The sequence below is a fragment of the Eupeodes corollae genome, chromosome 2 (assembly GCF_945859685.1).
Source record: "Eupeodes corollae chromosome 2, idEupCoro1.1, whole genome shotgun sequence".
Lineage (NCBI taxonomy): Eukaryota > Metazoa > Arthropoda > Insecta > Diptera > Syrphidae > Eupeodes > Eupeodes corollae.
The window spans coordinates 1,824,366-1,846,378 of NC_079148.1; the positions used below are offsets into that span (position 1 = coordinate 1,824,366).

The 22,013-nt window shown below is 30.8% G+C and overlaps 2 protein-coding genes across 18 annotated transcripts in view; one reads left to right on the forward strand and one right to left on the reverse strand.

The window, feature by feature from the left end:
• Positions 1–681: 681 nt before the first annotated feature.
• On the forward strand, positions 682–3,059 carry LOC129947831 (nuclear transcription factor Y subunit gamma). Of its 2 annotated transcripts, none has more exons than XM_056058559.1 (3): positions 682–1,114; positions 1,166–2,042; positions 2,475–3,059. In XM_056058559.1, exons 2-3 carry the CDS (start codon positions 1,185–1,187, stop codon positions 2,745–2,747), a joined length of 1,131 nt encoding a protein of 376 aa, XP_055914534.1. In that variant the 5' UTR covers positions 682–1,114; positions 1,166–1,184; the 3' UTR covers positions 2,748–3,059. The 2 variants fall into 2 exon arrangements, with proteins under 2 accessions (XP_055914534.1, XP_055914533.1); XM_056058558.1 differs by having other exon boundaries at positions 1,178–2,042.
• Positions 3,060–9,186: 6,127 nt separating this feature from the next.
• The window catches only part of LOC129944733 (disks large 1 tumor suppressor protein), a 99,786-nt gene continuing 86,959 nt past the window's right edge, over positions 9,187–22,013 (reverse strand). For all 16 annotated transcript variants that reach the window (XM_056054388.1, XM_056054387.1, XM_056054380.1 and 13 more), the window contains 4 exons: positions 15,640–15,789; positions 15,283–15,565; positions 15,115–15,206; positions 9,187–13,083 (listed from right to left, as the gene is read on the reverse strand). In XM_056054388.1, the coding sequence (XP_055910363.1) occupies positions 12,977–13,083; positions 15,115–15,206; positions 15,283–15,565; positions 15,640–15,789 (632 nt within the window). In that variant the 3' untranslated portion in view covers positions 9,187–12,976. The remainder of the gene's footprint in view (positions 13,084–15,114; positions 15,207–15,282; positions 15,566–15,639; positions 15,790–22,013) is intronic.

Here is a 22,013-nt window from a genome sequence, read left to right on the forward strand (position 1 = left end):
CATAACACAGGCAATTTTCAACCGATTGACTTGAACTTCTGAATGCATCTTAAAAATCCATTCTTTTTGCAAATTCCTATGATTTTTTTATGTCGCATAGTTAATTTGTTATTCAGCATTTTGTAGGAAAATGTGTAACTTTTCACCTTAGTTGTGCGATATTTATCCAAAAATCAAAAATTTACAAAAATCTACGTAAATCTTTGTCAGTTATTTCATGTGAAAAAAACTTTCATAGCGTCATTTCCATTAAAATATAAGTCAAATGACACTTACAAAAATAAAACGTCATCAAAAAGAACCTACATATCCGCAATTTTGAAATAAACTATTAGCTGTCGGTGAAATTTATAGTAAAATTTCCGTTGTGGTAATTTTGATTTAATTTGTATTATATCTAAAGAAAATCCACAAAATCACATTCTTTCATTATCTAGGGTAACGTAACACCCTTAACTTAATTTTGGATAATTCTATTCAAAAATAAATATTTATTGAGCCTTTCTTAATTCAAAACCAAACATAATTTACTTTTTAAACTAACAAATTGTTTCCATGATAAATTTTAAATCAAAACTTCTATAATTTGCATCACCCATTAATGATTTAATTCATGGCAATGCCTTAATTTGACAGTTCTTTTATTTCGGAGTGGCTGTAAATGGACGCCAAATCAGCCAATCATGATCAATGGCGGACAGCAAAGGTTTTCTATTGGAGATTGCAGCACGACAGCCAATACGATTATTGGTCTCTGGTCGATTTTTGTTGATCATCGCCTCTCATTGGACAACCAAATAGGAAAACATTCAAAATCCAGCACGTGCACTTTATTGTTTTGATGCAAAATAAGCCCAAAGTCAATGTGCAACAAACAAAACAACACTAACCAAAAGTGCGTACGAATATTTTTCACCTAAAAAACTTCCTCGCAACTCGAAGCAATGGCATACTTTGCCTTGTGACGACTACGCGACAAACGATACAATCCCAAGAGAAAAACGCTCCAACAACGGTTCCCATAGTACTCCAACCGAACCAACCGTCTAAATTCAAAAAAGCTTTAACAACACTTGGACAAATTTTCCCCACAACAACACCCCACAGCCACAAAGTAAGTAAAACTCATTCAAATAGAAGTAAAATAACCTAATTAACCCCTGAGTTTGTTGAGCAGACTTGCAATGGAACACTCAATCACTGTAACCCCAATCAAAGTTGAAGTACCTGACAGTGCAGTTGAGCCATCGGTCTCGTCTTCGAGCGGCGAACGAGTGAGAAATTCGAAGCTTGCCAACCTGCGAAAGAAAATCCCGACAATCGAAACCTTCTGGCCGACAGTCTTGGAGGAAGTAAGAAGCATACAGCAGGTAGATGCAAAGCACCAAGCACTGCCTCTGGCCCGAATAAAAAAAATTATGAAACTGGACGAGAACACACGAATGATTGCGGCCGAAGCGCCTCTGCTCTTTGCTAAGGCTTGCGAGTACTTCATACAGGAGTTGACTTTGCGGGCTTGGGTGCACACAGAGGAGAGCAAACGGCGCACACTCCAGCGCAGCGACATAGCCCAAGCAATATCCATTTGTGATCAATTTGACTTTCTCATCGACATCGTTCCGAGAGAGGATATCAAACCACCGACGACTTCGGTAAAGAAGGAGGCTGAAAAACACGCCAGTCAGCAGGCTGCAGCGACTGCGGTCAGTATGAATTCAACGAACAGTGTCCAGCAGACGCCAGCCCCTGAACAACCCATGCAGTATTACATACAACTCGGAGGTCAACCGCAACAGTTACAACAACAGCACCTTCAGACGTCGAACATAACACCGAACGGGTTGTTGGGGAACCAACAGATCCAGCAGTCGTTGCAAGGCATCAACATAGTCACTGCTCCTCAGAACATCCTGCTGACTGCTGGCAATCCAGGGCAGCAGCAGACGGCAACTACGATGGTGAATAGTTTGCAGAATCCACAACAGCAGATACAGTTGATTCAGCAAGTTGTCACACCCAATGGGGAGATAACCAATGTTCCGGTAAGATATTTTATTTAAAAAATATGTCAGTTCTGTCCAAAAGAGTCATATAGTATTTTTCCCTCAACACGAAATAACGAAAAGCTTATTGCATTTCAAAACAGTTAAAAGTTTCTTTCTTTTTCAAAAAGCACAACAGAAATGTTATTTTTTACGTTATACCAGTTCAGTGCCAAGATTTTATTAAATGCGGAACAAAAATGATTCTGTAACCTTTGCGATTGAATTCGTTTGTTTTTTTAATCACTTGAGGAAAATCGTTGGCATGAGCGAAAACATTCGTTCGTGTTTTCCTTACAGAATGTTTCTAAGATCTCAGTAGATATTTTTATAAAAGTGAAGTGACTAAAATTTAAATACATTAAAAAAGTTATGAAGTTCACTGTTATGATGTTGTGTCATTCATAATTTCGCTTTTCTTTTCAATTGCAGATCACTATAACAGCGAATCAATTAAATCTCCTTCGAATGCAAATGCAGGGCAATCAAGCGGCGAATGCCCTCCAAACACAACAAGTCCTTATACCAACAATGTCAACCCAACAGCAAGCTCAATTGGTGCACATAGGCGGAGGGAATGTAGCTACAGCTGCCAATGTCATACAAAACCCAGGCCACCAAAATATCTTTCTGAGCACCGGTCATGGAAATTCAATAGTATCAACTGATCGGAATCTTGGAAGTACTTTTAGACCAAATTGTTGATCCAAATTAATGTGAATAGATTCTTATATACAAATTATAATTCAAAAAATACACATAAAATTATATTTACTGTTAAAATAATATAAATTATAATGAAAACAAAACTACTTATTTATAAGATTTCACTTTCGAAATAATTTGTTTGCAATCTAACAAAAATGTGTACGGATAAAACATTATTGTTTTTTCTTTTAAATTCACGTGTGTAATTGCAGCCTAAGAAAACATAAGTTGTTTATGTTATGCTGAAAACCACAAAATAAAATAAAATTTAAGAAAAAATAGAGTTTCCTAATTGTATAATAACTATAATGAATAATTGTGTAAAAATGTTTTTATTTTTCTTTTGTTGTTTTTTCTGAAGATGTAAATTTAACCATAAAGTAGACAATGTGAATAGTATTAGTTAAAGAAAATAATAATAATAATGATAAGAAAAACGCATTGAATATTATAAATAATGTATGTACGTAAATTGTCAAGATGGCAAATTATATAAAAATATAAATTAATATTAAATTTAAAAATGTGGGTTTTATTAAAAATTTTAACTTACTGAGGGTTATTGAGTATAAAATTGACGTCATTCAAAATGTTCGCTCGAAATGAATGGGTATCAAGAAGAAAAATGGGTAAACAAGCTTGGTGGACTTGTGCCGGATGTTTGTTTTCGGCAAATTTCTGTCCAGGCAGATTTACTATAATACGGGGGGGAAACAACAACATTTGCCTAAAAATAATTGGAGGGTCCCATAACTTGGGTTGATCAAAACGGAATTGATGTAACATACAAACCATTAAAGTACTTGCTATAAAAATAAAAAGTTTTATAACTTTTGACCTAAGGGTCGACAAACGACAATTTTGTGACAATCAAAAGGAAGTGGTGGAGAAACATCCAACCCACTTCGTCCGATCTTTCTTATTTGTGGCTGGTAGGCGACTGTTTTAACTTTTGGGGTAGTTCCTATAAAAAAGAAAATCGCAGTTCAAATTATAAGCTACACTACGAGTGATCTTTAATTTTAAGCAAGATTGACTACGGGCTCTTCATTTATGGAAACTCACCAAAATCAACATTGAACATTGTTAAACCACCCTACCACCAAAGTGTATGGAGGAGCCTAAATGCATTCCCAACAAGCACCATAAAAACATGCTGGTTGAAGCTGGTGTGCCCAACTTAGAGGAAAGAATTACATCTACAAAAGCAAAACTCTTTATCAAACTTGTTTTCCAAATTGGCTCTATTATTAAAAAAGATTTCATTTCCACAATGAAACTAAAAACAAAAAAACGGATACCATCAGCAATATCCATTGAAAAAGAAAAAGGCATCCCAATCAAGCAAATGAATAAATATATGCCACATTTCCCCCATGGAATATGCAACCTAAATCTTTTATCATGAATTTGTCAAATCTCAACTAAAAAAGAGGCTGGGATGCGACCCGCACTGATAACTTCCCATCCTGTCTGTCGATTTGTCTTGCTTAAAAGTTTGTCTATATATACTCGTATCAATTTTTACCAAATTTGCGTACTATTTCTTGTAGACTTTATTTTTTTATCAAAAAAGGACTGTTGGATTCTTATATAAAAATTACTGAATATCGAAAACAATATTTTCTGTGAAATAAAATAAGCCAATATTTTTAATTTTTGAAAAGCTATTTGAATCGAAAATAAATTTTTACCAACTTTTGTTAAATTTTTTTTTAGGTTTTTAATTTTTTATACAAAAATTGTCAATTCGATCCTTTTCAAAATTTTACCGAATGTTAACAACAATATTTTTTGAAAGATAAAATTAGTTTAAAGCCAATATTTCAAATTTTTGAAAAGATATTTGAGTCGAAAATTAATTTTTACCAACTTTTATACATTTTTTTTAGGTTTTTATTTTTTGTAAAAAAAACTGTCAATTCAATTTTTCTCAAAATTTGTCGTAATGTTGAAAACAATATTTCTTATTAGATAAAATTAGTTTGAAGCCAATATTTCAAAGTTTTGAAAAGATATTTGAGTTTTTACCAACTTTTATAAATTTTTTTTCGGTTTTTATTTTTTGTAAAAAAAAACTGTCATTTCGATTTTTCTCAAAATTGTATCAGATGTCAAAAACATTATTCTTCGTTGCACAAAATTGTTTTGGAGATGAAATCATATTTTAGTCGTAAAATTTTGGAGGTGACAAATTTTTTTTTCCAGATTTTTTGATTTATAAAAAAACCGTTAAATGGATTTTTTTCAAAAAATATATTTCTTTAATATCACGTTTCAATATATTATATAAAATTTAATTCAAGTCTCTGGCTTTTTTGGTTCGTAAGATATTTAGGGTTAACCGAAATTTTCACCTTTTATTCAAACTGCTATGGTAAAAAAACCACCCACGCAATTTTCTTGAGAGCCCTTTCTGCATCTTTCTGCCTTATTATCTGTATAACAAAATTTATTTGAAATCGATATCTCTTTTGGTTCTTGAGCTATGGAAGTCGAAAAAAACGTCGCAAACGTACGGACGTACGAATCTTTCTAAAAAATACAGTCAGTATCCACCAGCACCTCCTTCGTAATGAAGCTCCACCTATGTACTTGTCCGTATTGTAACGCTCGCATCGACATCATTCATATTTTGAACAACTGCCCAGCTACAGCAACGAATATATGTAAACGCTACACCAAATTTTTCCGTCTACGAAGCCCTACAACACTAGTCAAGAAAACATTCAAAATATACATAATTTATTCATTAAATTAAAAGTTGACATTTAACTTTGTCAAAACTAACATTTAAGTTTAAATCAGAGCCGAAAGTCTTGTAACTTGTGCTCGTTTTTTGTGTATTAGCATTATAATTTTAATTATGTTAATAAATAATAATAATAATAAGATACCCACCAAAAACTCATTTCATAACATTTTTGGAAAGTCTTTGTCAAGCAAATTAAATTAACTTGATAAAGTAGGTTTGTATATTGGCTATTGGCGATACTGTAATAATAGGAACCAGTCAATAAAATTTAATACTCAGGTCAAAAAGGTCGAAAGAATTGGTAGCTGGAAATTAAATTATAATTCCTTAAGGTCCTTGATTACTATAGTTCGAATCTGACATCAAAATCAATTTAATCACTTTATGTTTTTGAGCTATAGCATTTCAAATTCGTAAAACGCATAGTTTTTAACAGAAAAAAACTTAAAATAAATTTTTTGTTCTTATAACGATTTCAAGGGTATCACGTCAAGCTTTTGAAGGGTATTGAATAAAAGGAATCACACCAAACATTAACTCTCAAATCACTAGATTTAAAGTTTACGAAACTTAACATAAAGTTACTTTATAAATTTCACTCTTACTCAAAATTAAATTGAAATCCATTCAAAATATAAATTGAAGTTCTGAAATTCACTTTCATCGATATTTATTCCAATTCTTTCGAACTCATAACGAAGTGTATTTCTGAGTTCTATGTTTCGGTTTTTGTCATTTTCAACTATTTGAATTCGATTAAATTAAGTTGGTGTGATTTGATTCCACATGAAAAAATTGTTTTAAAACACTAGTTTTTTAATACACTTGATTAGTGAGAAGTTGCAGTTTCTTCTCTTTTTTTTAAGGTACGGTAAATTCAAATATTTTTGTCAGCAAGCCAAATGTCCTCTCCATAACATTTTGAGTAAAACAATGCTCATTCAACAACTTTCAAGACACCTTCAAAAATCAGATCACCTTACCTAACTTAGGCTTTTGATGCTATGTGAATTTATAAAGTAGTTTGCTTTCAATAATTTGCAAAAACATTCTATTTGAAGATATAAATCCTCGGTAGACATCTTGGTTTGCCTACAAGCTAAACCGGAAATCAGCCTCATAAACTTATTCTTAGTGTGTGTGTAATTTCTCCTCTAATTTATGAAATTTACCCAAAAAACTTAGTAGTTGATTCTATGGATTCGTGAAAACATATCAATTTTTCTCGTTGAATTCGTCCACATTACAAATATAACAATGTTAACAAATGGGTTTTGGAGGGTGATACGTACGAATATTCGAAAAATAGGTATCGTGAACATCTTTCGAAATTAGCCAAAAATTCCGACAAAAAATTACCTATAGTGAACAATTTGTGTATGGGAATTTTTTTGCTTTTTCCCTCGGAACTTTTCCCTGTCATTTTAGGTGGGAATTCAAAACAACAAACAACGATAAAACTAAAAAAAAAATGAATACAACTAAAAAAGACCTTTTTTTAAGGTCAAATTCTTCTTATTCTAAGCAAATAAAAGTTTTAATTAATTTTATGGGAAAAAACGAGATATCGCCATTGGATTCACTACAAATAGACTGAAGGAAGATATCCAAAAATTTTGCCGAGTATAAAAAAGTAGTTTAATCGTGTTTTATTTAAAAAAAAATAATTTAAGGTTTGGCTCGATAAAAAAAAATATGTAAGAAAAAAAATGGCATACAATAAAAAAAAAAACAAAAAAGCGACTGGCGGAGGCCCTTGCAAGAAGTATAACTTCAGCTCATTGGAAGAAACCATCATTAGGATTTGCGCAATGGGCGAAACGATGCAATGCTTTCCAAATGCTTCTACTTTTGGTTTGCCTTCCAGTTGCAGGAAAAGAAAATTGAATAAGGACGAAAACGGCTTGTTAGCTCTACAGTAAAGGCCCAACTATAATAGGCATAAGCTAGCATATGCGCGCATAAGTAAACGTGCGAATACAAAGAATCTCAATACGAGTGAACATAATGGAGTCTAGCTCCGTTTCGTTCAATTTTTCTCAGTTTCGTTAACTTAAGCACACTTAAGCAAGAGCGATCCCAGTCGCTCGCCGCATAAGTAAAATCTGACATTTAGATACGTGAGCAAAATTGCATTATGGCTATGCAGTAATTTCGCAAACTTAAGTGAATTATCGTTGGGTTTTTGACATAAGCTTATGTTTGCTTATGCCTATTATAGTTGGGCCTTAACGATGGAAAATGTCAAATGTTTCAACGATTCGATTTCGATTCAATATTTTTTTTTTGGTAAGAGTTGTTCCCAGGGAAAAGCATTCCGTGGGGAATTCCCGATAGAAGGAATGCGTTCCCGGGAACAACTAAATTCCGTGGGAAAATATTTCCCAAGGAATTCCCGATAGGCCTAAATATTCGTAATGATTTCCGAAATCTATAATTTTTAAACATAATATTCCATTGGAATGTTTTCAAAATCTTATTTAGTTTTTGAAAAAAACGTCATTAGTTGTTAGTCTTCATCTTTTCTACATAAAACTTAAAGGAGCGCTGAAGCATTTATGATTAAACAGTTTTTAACAAAAAAAAACTTAAAGTAAAAGAAGAAAAGTTAGAACAAATAGAACTTGTAGTTTTAAAAGCGTAAGATTCAGGGTAAGGAAGGAAGATAAAGTTTAGTAATTTGCAAAATCTTTATACATTATTTTTATTAACTACTATGTTCTGTTTTACCCTGGCGCTAAAAATGAAGGCAATATGTAATTTTTGTTTTTTTTTTTTTTTTATAGATGAATATTATCAAAAGATGTTTGCTCGATACAGAAAAACTGCACCAACTATAGAGGCTCGTCTATTTTTATATAGCAATATTTTAAAAACATGCTCGCTCCATACTGAAAAGCTGCCCTAAATTTACAGGCAATCAGTCTTCTTATCATTGCATAAAATATCTTATCTGCCCTAATATGTGAACGTCTAAACCTCAACAATCTGATAGGTCTTTATCAGTGTGGCTTTAGATCAGGAAAGTTCACATTCGCGGATTAGTTGGCACGCACAAATGGAAAGTAACCTCACCCAACTCGATGTGCACATCTGGACACATATAGCTAGGCATCAAGAGCTAGATGGAGAAGTTTGTTGGATGAAACCATAGTTTGCACAGGAAGTTTGTGCAACCTTGAATAAGTTCATATTTCAAAAGTCTGGCCTAATAGAGGAATTCTAAGTTGAGAGTCCAATTCAGGACAACAAAATCCTTTAGAATAGTGTTGTTTGGTTTATGGAACAAAACATATTAGTTTTCTTGAACAGTGCAATAGATTATTTGGAGTCATAGTTAGATCATTTTGAAATTTTTCCCCGAACTATACATTTTAGAACACACATTCTTTGCTTTAATAGGTCGACCTTATCACATACCTTGTACTGTTGAAGACGATTTATAGTACGATTTTGGAGTTAATTTGGAATTTCTTAGTAATATTTAAGTAAAAACTGGGGCTTTTATACTTTTCCTTAGCCATTCTTAGAAACAATTTTCTCAGAAGAGGCCTGGTTTCAATAAAACTTGTCGTTTAAAGCAACCCAAAAAAATATTATCTCTCATACATAATTTAACACTTGAAAATAGAATAATCCTTTTTTCCTTAAAACTTACTAAATAAAAGAAACAACACCTCATTAAATGAATGAACAATTACAATATAATATATTTTTTCGAAACTTTCGTATTTCATTTTTTAACATTTAAAAAAAAATAAATTTATAACCCTTTGTTTTCTTTTAAATATAATCATCTTCATTCTAAGACACAACTTATAATATTATGTTAGGTTTGTTTAAATTTCTTTTAGTTACTTGCATTTGATTTTTTGTTTTAAATTACAGGAATTCGATCGTGGAACACCGTAAAATACAATATATATATTTTTTTAATTATGATTGCAAAACGATTTTTATATAGTTTTTGTTTTGTTTTTGTATTTTGTTATTTTTATAAACAATATAATTTTCAATGAAGAGTGAAAATCGACAAGAAACAACAATAGCTAAAATAAAAACAAAAATTTAATATTCAAAATTATAATACATAATTAGAAGAAGAAAACAATCATAAAACAACAAAAATATAGAAGAGAGGAAATTGGGGGAGCTGCGTGAGTTGTTTTGTTATTTATTTTTAATCGTAAAGCGTATAAATACAATTTAAACATTGTTATTTCATTTGTTTTAAATGTAATCATTTTATGTATTTGAAGAAGGGCGGCAGTAACATTTGTTTTATCATACATGAATACAATACACAACGATAAACTGAAAAAAGGCACATTTTGAAACACACACGACTTTTGTGCAATTCTGATTATATCTGTACATAATTTTAATTTTTACCTAATGCAAAGGTACCAAAATTAAGGCCAGTGAATATGTTTCTTTCTTTGTTTAAACCATCGGAAAGTTTGGTCCAAATAAGTCGATGGTTTCTTGAACTTGACATTCAAAAATAAACATTCTGATATCCATATATCTTGTTGGAGTTGTTAACTTCGCTCAGTGCTAACTGCTAACGCTAGGGAAATGAAGGAATTGTTTCATCTGCTGTTTTCCAGAAATAACTATAATACTGTTCTTCAGAAAATCTCACGGAATCCTTACCATCGACAAAGTTTGAAATGTCCATAATTTACTCCAGAGAACAGCTTTTTAATAAGTTTCAAGAGATACTTTCAACATAATTCACGTTCATAAGTCTTGAATATAAGAAAAGTTCCATGGGAAATCTAACTCTGGGAGCTAACGAATGAAGGATATTAATACCGCCTGCATCCTCATTGCGCAATTGACTTATCGTATAATGAACTCGCAGATGCCTCTAACAGCTTGGTTCTGCATTTCACTTTTCACCCGAAGTTAAATCGAAAAATAGTAAACACATTTAACTTGAAGCGTTTTTTGTCTTTTAAAGACTGATGCAAGCTCCTATCGATTTAATTTGAATGATTTGCGTACATTTTTAAAATCAATCGAAATGTTGAGCATTGAAGGCAAATGTACTGGTTCTTCAAATTCGATTGATTCCTAGAGCCTAGCTGTTGATGTCAATTCCCTGCTATAATAATACTGTTGATTGAGATCGAAGTTTTTCATAGACTGAATCCTGGAAGTTGGTGAATTGGCGAGAAGATCTCCTCAAATCTATTTTAAGATGAATGCATCAGTACTTCATTTTATTTTTTGACAATCCTTCTGTATCAGCAGCCACAAGTCTGAGCTTTTCAGCCCTATCACGAACCTTATCTTAATTGGGAACTTTTGCGAATTCCGAAAAAAATAAACATTAAATCCGTTCAAAAGTCACTAGGCCTTAGTTTTCAACGGACTGTTGGGCCACCTAATTTCAATCCTATTGTTGTGGAAAATTTCATACAATTTTGCATTATGAATGGATTCAGTGGTGCCTTTTTTTTCGTAAATATTTCCGAGTACTATCGAATTCGTGATAGAGTTGATTTGATCTTGTAGATTGATTCATTCAAGTCTTAATCTTTTAGAACGGTACTATTTTTACTTATCTTCTTTAACATCGTATTCAACTGATCAAAGCGCATTTTAAACAATTCACAAACTTAACGTATCCTTCTTCAAATAACGACTAAGCAAGAACGACTATGTAAGAATACTTTCAACCATATTCACTGGACCTTCGATTTTCATAGTAGGATTGAAGAAAATTTAGAAACAAACTATTCATAAGCCAATGTGATGTCTCTGTTTCTTAGCTACTGTTGTTCTTTCTGCTGTGATGTTTCTTATCGGATTATAGACTTTCCGTATGTTTTATAAAGGTTTATACTATATATATGTAGGTATATATATATATGTTTAAGTTTGTGTTTTTTTGTATTTATTTATATATATGTATGTATATATGTAATATAGTTTTTGTTTTTCTTTATTTTGCTAGCTACAAATATGCGACGATATTATACGATTTTGCATTGTTTTAGTACTTCTTTTTGTATTCTCATGAAAGAAATGAAAACTAATTTAAGAAAAAAAGCTGTAAATATATATATATCTAGATGCAGCTATTTAACAGATCAAATATCCTCGAACCATTTATACAATGAGAATTTGTGTGTAATTTAAAATAAAAATAAAAACACTAACTGCCTGCATTCTATGTTATTGCTGTTTCTAATAAATTGTTTTCTTATAGTACAATAAGTAAATCAGATATATATATTATGTATATAGGCATTCCTCAATATTCTTTTCTATATATATATACTTATATATATATATATATAAAGTCATGTTTCAGTATTTTGTTTTTTTAAATGTAATGTATAAATATAAGTAACTACCATTTTTTCAATTTTTCTACTACTTCAATGCCATTTTTATAGTAACAATACGCGTGCTTGCGATGACTACGCAACAGAAAAACAATAAAAATAAAAATTCATTACAGACAATATTTTAAATGTTTACTACAGTTTAATAGACAAATAAATATTCGTATAATAGAATTATAATTCAACTAAAATTATACTTTACAAATTAAATTAGCAAAAGCATTCTTAAAAACAAAAAACGTTGAAACAAAAAAAAAAAAACAGAAGAGAGAGAGAGATAGAATTTAACAAAGAATTAAAGGTAAGTAAGGTAAAGGGGGGAGGGGAAGGGATTCTTAAAGAAGATACGAATAGTTTTGTTTTGTTCTTTTGTTTAATTTAATTAATTAAGTAGGTAAAATACAATGTCACTTAGCCCACAAAAAAGTATATTATTTATGTAAATATTTAATCTTTCGTATTTTCTTCTTTTATGTTTTGTTTAAATATTTTCTTCTGTTCTATTTTATTGCAAAAAATATATGTATATATTTAACATTTTTTAAGTTTTTTTTTTAGTTTTTATAACGAATACGATATAGAATCAGATTTTATTTTTTAAAGATTAGTTTTTCTTTTTTTATATATATTCATATACTTTTTTTTTTACTTTTAATCATTTAAATAACTAAGATTCGAATTCACTTTAATGTTTTATTATATTTAATTGATTTATTTATATAACTTAGTGTGTATTTTAGTGTTCTTCATTATTTGTTAGCTTGTTTGTTTGTTTGTTTTTATGTCACAACATTTCTCTCTGCATTTTTTGTATATAATCTTGCTAGTTTCGCTCTCTCTTTTATGGTCGTAAAGAATAAAACTATAGTAAAGTTAAATTACTATTTTTAAATAATAAGACAATCATAATAATAATAATAATTAATAACGATAAAGATAAAAGTTTTTTTTTGTTTTTTTGTTTGTTTTGTTTTTTGTTTTTTTTTTTTGTTTGTTTAGTTATTTTAATGTAAAAATTAATTTTAAACAAATCAGTGATGCTGATTTGTGTTTCTCGAGACTGGTCGAACACGTACTCGAGGCGGCAGTGTCCATGTCGTTGTGGCTGTTGGTCATAGAGATTCCTTCGATGGTACCCATATAGTTGGGCCAGCTTGTGCCCAGATTGTTTGTTTTACTTTGCTATAGATTTCCTCTATGGTGTCGCCTTGAACAACCCCTGCAAAATAAAATATTTTGTACATTGATTGTAAGAAAGTCAATAAAAATATCGTTTCATAAAAGCAATAAACAAATGACTAACTAAGAAGAAAATGTCTAGATTCAAGTGACATTTTGGGTATGAAAACAACGCCTGGTATGTTTGGGATTAGGATGGTGAAATTATTTGTATAGCAACGAAAATGGTAATTAAACATAGCTGTGCTATCCATCAATGATATCGGAGGCATAGAGCTTAGATTTATACAGGTACTAGCTTATCGAAAGTTAATTTATAAAAAATTGAATATGATGATCTGATCTTCAGGAATGGTGGCGGCAGATAATCTCGAACTGAAAAGTGGAATTACATTTTACGATTACACGGGAGTACAAATATCTGGGTCGTTTGATGTAGCCAATATTAAATTTGAGAAAAATAGCGTGAGAAGAGTATTTTCAGCAAACTCGGGTCGTTTCGTCGGTAGTAAAAATGTTGATTCGAGCAACTGCAGTCTCTATTTTCTTGTATGGTGTACACAAATTTCACTTGGATCTATTCTCTTCCAAATCCGAAGGAGTAGGAAGGTTTCTAAAATACTTTCAAATGGCTTTTAAAATTGTTTTCGAGTACACGTAGTTGCATGCAGGATTTTGAAAAATCATTACCACACAATTGTTTAGGAGCGATGCTAAAGGGCATAGTTTTATCAAAATGAAATCTTGTAATAAAGGAGGAGAATGGCCCTTGGGGATCTGTTTATAGTTTTTTTTTAATAGAAGGAGCCAAACGTTACCTAACCTTAATCACTCAATTTGTAAAATACATGGTTTTTTGATGCGCAATCTTCTTTACGGCCTTTTTAAACCCACATTCTCTTAATGTGATAAACTTTATTTTAAAAATGAGAGGAAAAAATGATTGGACTCAATTCCGCATTACCCGGAACTGAAAATTGTGTACCACAATTGTAAAAGAAGATGTCTATCATTATTTTTGTGAAAGTTCAAAATTCTATGCCAAAGTCTTTAATGGACAAAAATGAATGTGCGTTTCGAATGGCGATTAAGGCTGGAAGGTTTAGATATGCAATAACTGCTCTCAAATAAAGATCTAGAATAATTGAAGGCTACTTTTATTATAAATAAGAAAAAATTAATATAACAAAATTTGTATAGAGTAAATATAAATTAGGTAGCGCAAAAGTCCGTTGAGAACTAGGGCCTAGTGACTTACAGCTCTCAACCATCCCTGTGTTTGAGTAATGTTGCCAGAGATGATGGGGACCTACAGTTTTAAGCCAATTACGAACGGCTACTTTGAGAAAGCACTTTTCATGACAAAAATTACTTTTGAAGGATTTGTCAATTCCTCGCAAGAGGCAGTTCCCACGAAAATAGGACTGAAGTGTTTTTCGGAATTACTTTTAAAGATTAAAATGTTTTTTGGACAGATAAAAGTGAAATTGTGTTGGAACGCAGAAGGGGTTCGTAGGCAAATTTGAAACTCAACATCTAATACAAATAAAAAAAATCTAGTATAATGATTGGGCGTTTTCTCATAAAATGGAATGTTAAGATTCTGAAGGATGAGATATCGCCTCATGCATCTGAAAAGGATACGGTTAAAGTGGCAATAGGAAAAGGACCAGGGAACTCGTCAAAACATGTTTCTTTAAGCTGATAAAGAACTCTGGTCTATCGTTACGAGCTGCTGCGAACCGATTCCTGTTGTTAGTCTGTTGTCAACAACTTTTTAACTCTATACAAAGACGCTCTCCACATGGCTTAGAAAATAATGCACATGCTACCAAATATTGAATTGAAACACAAACTTAACGCATATTAAGAAATTGTTAAAAGGTTTAAAGCTAATTTCTATAACAGGAGGAAACTGTTTGATTTTTTTCACTCCATAAAGTTAACAATGTCTTTGGTGCTTTTTACGCTGATCACACCCGAACAGTACATGTCCAATAACTTAATTAACTCAGCTTTTCAAAAATGTCACTTGGATCTACTCTATTCTTAACAAACACAAAAAACGTACCTGTAAAGTATTCGCCGAATTCCTGTTCCATCTTAATGGCTCGTTCATATGTTTTCTTCGCTTGTTCCTCAGTCATTCGCCTATTCATTTCCCTGTTAAAACAAAGAAACATATTTTATTTTAAAATGTTTTTATAATTAATCAAGAAATCAACAAATCTAAACTTACATCACCGAATCAACAGATTTAGGTTTTATAAAAACGGCTACTGGATATAATTGAGCTACTTGTAATCGTTTAATTGCGTTGCCCGATACATCAAGAATACAATGTTTGCCCTTCTCAGCCACATCCCTCACACTGGCCACTGATGTTCCATATAAGTTGTCATTATACTGACCAGCCTCAATGAATAGGTGGTTTTGAATGTCACGTTCCATTTGTTCCCTTGACGATACAAAGTGATAGTCTCTGCCATCGACCTCATAATCTCGTTTTGGTCGTGTAGTATCTGAAAAAAAAACAAGAAACAAAACCGTCAATCTTCAATACGTTATGTAAACAATTAATAACAACAAATCTTACGTGGCACACAGGATCCAAACTTCTCAGGATATTCGGAAATAAGGTCATCATTTATGCGATCCTTAAGTGGACCCAATATAATGACTGGTCTAGTGTAGTTTATCGAAAGCCTTTGTACAGCTTCATAAGAAAGAACATTCTCTTCGGATGCTGCAAATGGTTGGAGTAACATAAAAATAAAAAGATATCAGTTGTTTTCTTTTTCCATCAAAGACAGGTGTTTTTTTTAAAGATATTTATATATTTTTTAGCTCTACTCAGGCAATAACTGAATACAAAATTTCTTGGGAATCTTCGGTATACACAAAGAATTTAAAGATTCTGTCCGAAAACAAAATTATATGTATATTCAAACAGTTTTTTTTTTCACAGTCAGATAGATTTACATGAAACATTTAAATAGTTTTTAAAAAAATTAAACATTAAAAAAAAAAATAAAACAACAAAAAATCTAAAAATGAAAAAAAAATCATTTTGTTATAAATTATAAAATATTGATAGATTTTAATTTGAACAATTATATTTGTTATACTAAGAGGACGTTTTACGAGAGAAGCAATGCAAAATGCAGTGCATTCGCCAATACTACTCACTCTGTCCAACATTTCTAGCGCTGCGCAAACGTTTTATTTTTTTTAAGATTATAATATACAAAAATGCTTAACATAATTCATTAGATTAATTATAGTTATTAATTTTGTTTTTAAAATTTAAATTAAATAGATTTCTAGTTGAAGTGGTAAACTCTAGATTTAAATTTAGTTTTGCATTTCACATAAAAATAATATTTATAAAATTGAGAAAGTAAAATTAAAAAATAAACATTGACAAACATCTAAAAAGCTCAAAAGTAAGTTTTGTTAAACAAAAACAATAAAAAAATAACAAATAAATTAAATATTATTGCAAGACTGTTTAACAATTAGAATGTTAAAATAAATTAAAGTAAACGCAGGAACTCGGATCACCATTTGTAGGGTAAAATATTAAAAACTTAAATATTTCTAGTGTAGTTCTTGCTAAAATGTATGTTCCAATTTTCTTCTTATAAATTCTTAAGTTTTATTTATGTATTTTTAAGAGTAAGTACCTCAAGATTATTTAAAATTAAGTATAAATTATTGAGGTGGTTGTCAAGTGTATTAGAAGCAGCGATTTCTTTTGCTATCTACATGATCTGATCTCGATCTTGACGCTATTTTATTAGAAAATCCGAATCATTAAATAAGATCCCGGCGGAAACCAGAATAACGTGTTTGTGTGTATAGGGTGTTTCTTTAGCTGATTGAGAAGTCCCAATAGTTGTTGTTTATGGTTTGACAGGTGGGAACAATAAACTGTGTTGACATTCCTGTTCAGTGAGACTTTGGAAACTCATCATGAACCATTACAGATCAGAACAACGCTTTCAAATTGTGGAAATTTAATTTGAAACAAAAACACTGTGCAAGAAGTTAATAGAGCTTTTCATCCATTTGAAGTGATGAAGCTCATTCCTCAAGCCATTAAAAATTCACAATTACATTCATTAAAGTTGAATATTTTGTAGAAAAAGAGTTCAAAATTTGACTAATAAAATGGACGATGTCATTATTTGTCTAAAGATTTTAATCTTTAAAAAGACACCCGATATTTAAGTGTCGAAAATTTGTTTCGGATCAGTTCATGAGGATAATAAAATACATTTCAATAGCAAATAAAAATAAAGTCCGTTTTTTTCGAAAGGACAAAAGCAGGATAAGTGGATATACGAGTACAGTGTTCGAAAAGTATAATCAAAAAGTCCAACCTAAATGATTTCAAAAATCATATAACTAAGTTTCAGGTACTTACCAACTTTTAAAGTTATTTATCTTTATATCAGTTTTGTTTTAGTTTAAATCTAAAAAATCTCCTGCTTCAATCAAAAATAGTCTTATTTAAAAATAAATACAAATAGTTTATTGTTATTTAATATTTATTTTCATTGATTTTTCAAGAACAAACTTTAATTATCATATGAAAATTTACAAAGGAATACTTCAAAAAAAGAAAATATTCTTTTTACTATTTTACACAGTATTGAAAAAAAAAAATATTTAAATAAATGTATGCAAATAAGTTTAATCATTTTGTTTGTTTAGTTTTTATAAAGCTTGTCTGTGTTTTTTTTTATTTTTTTTCTAAAAAGTGGGATTAGTAATTCAAGCCTTTAAATAAAAATAACTTAAATTGGCGTGTAAGGAAATAATAATAAAATACTATTGAAACAGGAGATTTATCATTCATAGGTTCTTAAAAGTATTAAAGCGGGGATAACGCTAAAAGTTTGTTATTAATTTAACTACATTAAGATTTATCAAGTAAATTTAAAAAAAGTAAATTTTGTTTGTGTTCATTTTTTTTGTTATTGATGTTATACTTAATGTTGAAACACACCAAATTGAATACTTGAAACTTTTTTTTTTCAATCCCCTCGGCGGAACTTAATTTACACCCATACAAATTGGCAGTAGTGCAACAACTTAATCCACGCGATTATGTTGCGCCTGTTATTTTGGGGCTGAATTGGACCAAATGTAGTTGCAACATGATCGTGCCACAGCTACACATCCCACCTTACAATCAATCAATTTATTGAATAGTAAGTTTAATGAGCGTGTTATTTTAAGAAATGGGACAGTCGAATTCCTCTGAACTATTTTCTTTGGGTAACGTTAAGTTAGACTTAAGCTAAGAGCTTGCATTAAGAGCCGCTTCGGTCGAATAGTGACCAAGTCATCAAAAATTGGGACCATATCAAGTAAGTCGAATTCCATTTATTAATGTTTTGATTGTACTTTATGCACATAATAAATTTTTGAAATATCTCAAATAGTTATTAAACAAAAGAAGTTGTTAAGTTCTTATTGGAAAACAATTTATTTCAAAATGCTGATGTGATACATTGATTTTAAAGTCGAATTCGAACTATTTACTAAGGCTATCAAAAACATAAGGAAAGTAGGCCAAACCTCGTTGACCAGTGTTATTTATTAACACTTATTATAAATGTGAAAATTTGAAACAATTTCGAAAAAAACACTTAAATCATTCGAATTCAAACAGACTATATGAAAATCGATTTCATTTAAATCTACATTTTGTAATTGAAAATAAATACTTGGAAATAAAAACAAAAGGCAATGCTTTTTAATAATCATAAATAGTTTCTAAATTGTTAGTTCTGATTTCGAAAAAAAATGTGTTAAAACCTGCAAATTTAGAACCAAAGACTACGATTTTCCTTTTTTTAAATATCAAAATATAATATAAGTGGTGTATTAGATCTCGATGCACTTAAGCAACGTCTAGTGCCTTACACCTCTTAAACATTAATTTCTGTAGCACAGGGGTTGAAAAGCTCCGGAGCTAGTTTTATTCATTCTACCCTTTCCATATATTACTTAATTTTAAAACACTTTTCATATTCTTTTTATTGGTTTGTCAGTTATTAACGCTATTTTTGTTATTTTAAAAACCAATAGATCAAAATTGTTTTCTTGATGAAAAAAAAGAAATACCGTTCAACGAAGAAATCAAAAACAATAATATAACGTTGGTTTGCTGACGAATGAAGTTGCGTGAAAAAGTGATATCAAAACATGTTAGCGGCTTTATATTGGATTATTGGCTGATTTAGTTCCAAACTACTACTGGGGTGGAATCGGCTAAGGTGATTGTTGATAAATGATGTGACAGTCAAATTGATATCTAAAAAGCTATCACAAAAAAATGTGATAGTCGTTTTCAAACAAATTTGTTTGTTCCGAATAGAGCTGCCAGACGCTTACACAACGACTGAAAAATTTTCTTAGTTCACTTTGTTTGTTTCTTTTAAAAAACACATTCCTGTGACCGACATAGCTTACGACATCCGAAAAAAAGCAAGAAATGTAAGAATTTTATTAAAAATCAGACAATTTGAAACTTTTATTTAGATATTTTATAAGAATCAATATAAAATTTCACCAAGGTAACAACGAATTTTGACAATTTGATTCCGAAATTGTTCAATCGAATTGAATTGAGTTGAATCATCTTACACAGACGGAATGAAAATGATAGTCAATTTGACTATCAAAATATTAATAGTCAACAATCACCTTAGCCGATTTCACCCCTGGCTTTTTGCTGACCTACAAATTCAGAATTTTCGCTGGAATAAAGAAGTTATCACTGAAAAAATGAACTATTTTCTTTCTTAGGCTTGGGATTTTTGAACCCATGTGTTACACGAAAAGCTAAGGTAAAAGATGTTTTTTTTTGTATTTTTGAGACTTGTCAATCCTAATCTATACATAGGTATTATTTTTGAAAAAATTATTTGTAAAACTTTTATAATTAAAAAATTCTTTAAATTGGTTAAAGATTAAATCTAAAATACTAGAAAGAATGTAAGTCACTAATAAAAGTGACTATTATTACAACTTGAACCAAACAAAGCTTCAGGATAAAAGCTTCTATTTCAGGTAAGTACAAGTTTTTAAAGTATAAAAGGAGGATCATCAATTTGTATACCAAACCCAAGTGGTGACTTTTATAAAGGGTGATTTTTATAAAGGGTGATTTTTTAGCTATCAGGCAGGTTCAGACAACACAAAGGACTTCATTTGCAGTCAACTTTATCCTTTGAACGTGAATTTTGACAAGACAACTATTTAGTTTTCCAAGTGTCATGAGTTTCAAATTTAGAACTTTACTTCACAAACCTCTACTTTAAGTTCGTAGTACAAATACTAACAAAAACATTATTGACTTACATTCATATGGCAAGCTACAAGTCCATCACGATTTGTATTTTGTATTGTAAACAAATATTACTTATTTCATTTTCAAATTGACAAGGATCCTTTTTACACAAAACATTAAATAAAGGTCTGCAGAAAATAAATAAATCATAGCAAAACAAAGTTCAGCTTTCAGTTGAAGGAAAAGATATAATAAACTGTTTTTTTGACAGAACCTGAACCTGCCCATTATCTTTTTGCAGCACGGGTTGTGTTTTGTTTCACTGTCAAACATCTTGGGGCATATTCCTTAATTTGTTTGCTAAACTCTTGCTAAGTTGTTACTAAGCAAGTTCAGAGTTAAGGCTATTTATAAATAAATGTAAACCTAAGTTTAGAGCAAAACCTGTGGTTTAAATATAAACATAAGAAATGCTGTGTTCAAGTAGTTATTATCAGCCAAATGTCATATTTGATTTTTGTTTGTTAATTAAAAAGCTGAAAAGGTAAATCATATCAAATAAATTGTACGTAAACTTGCTGGTGTAGTTCTTCTTTTTGGCAATTTTCGCTTCAAAGTTTTTTGTCTAACTGCGATAAATTTTCCTGCCGATTATTGAAGATTGATAGTTTTTTTTTATTTTTTACTTTTTTGACATACAATTCGAGGAATGACAACACAAAATAACGACTTTGAAAATATAACAGTATTTTTTTGCTGAAGTATAATTGTAGTAGAATACAACCTTAAACTGGGGATTTACTAAACAAATCGGGAAAATAGACTATGAATAAGAGCTGTGTTTATCTAATCAACAAGCCTTAAACTATAGATCAAGAAATCACGACTTTAGTAATTCTCTATAAATTTGGGCTCTTCAGTTTGGTCTATAGTTTAACAAACAAAGCTTGCAAATTATTGAATTTTATTTCAAATGCGTGATCTGTTAAAAAAGTTTATCGCGCGCGCTTCATCCATTTTATGGTCACTGAAGCTGCTATTCGGGCTATTGTGACTTAATTTCGCATCAAATTTACATTGTTGGACATTAAAACACCACGCTTACGAAGAGTGCGATTTGAAAAACAAAAATATCGCCCAGTGTTAATGAAGACCATCAATTATCGATTCGTCGCCTCTGGCAGTAATTGAACCTCTGTTGCTCAACAACGTAGAAAATTTTGCGGAAGGATTTAGGTGTGATGCCTTTTAAAATACAGCTGGTCCAAGAATTGAAGCCGAACGTGCTACTGCAATGTAAAATGTTTGGTCAATGGGTTCTTGGAAAGTTGTCCCAAGATCCACTTTTTTACTAAAAAATTGTGTTCAGCGACGAAGCTCATTTTTTACTCAATGGTTACATAAATAAGCAGAATTGTCTATTTTGGAACGAATATCAACCAGAAGCATTGCAAGGGCTACCAATGCATACAGAAAAAGTCACAGTTTGGTGCGGTTTATGGACTGGTGGCATCATTGGACCGTACTTCTTCAAAAATGATGTGAGTCCTAACGTAACTGTGAATGGTGAGCGCTGCCGTTAGATGATATCCCACTTTTTTTTGCCAAAAATGCAAGAGCTTGGCTTCCATGACATGTGGTTTCAACAAGACGATATCACATGC

What these genes read in the sequence shown, in the direction of transcription:
- LOC129947831 (XM_056058559.1), top strand. Translation starts at nt 1,185, where the DNA reads ATGGAACACTCAATCACTGTAACCCCAATCAAAGTTGAAGTACCTGAC. An exon ending in GGGAGATAACCAATGTTCCG is followed by an intron (nt 2,043 to 2,474) that starts GTAAGATATTTT and finishes TTTCAATTGCAG; the next exon opens with ATCACTATAACAGCGAATCA.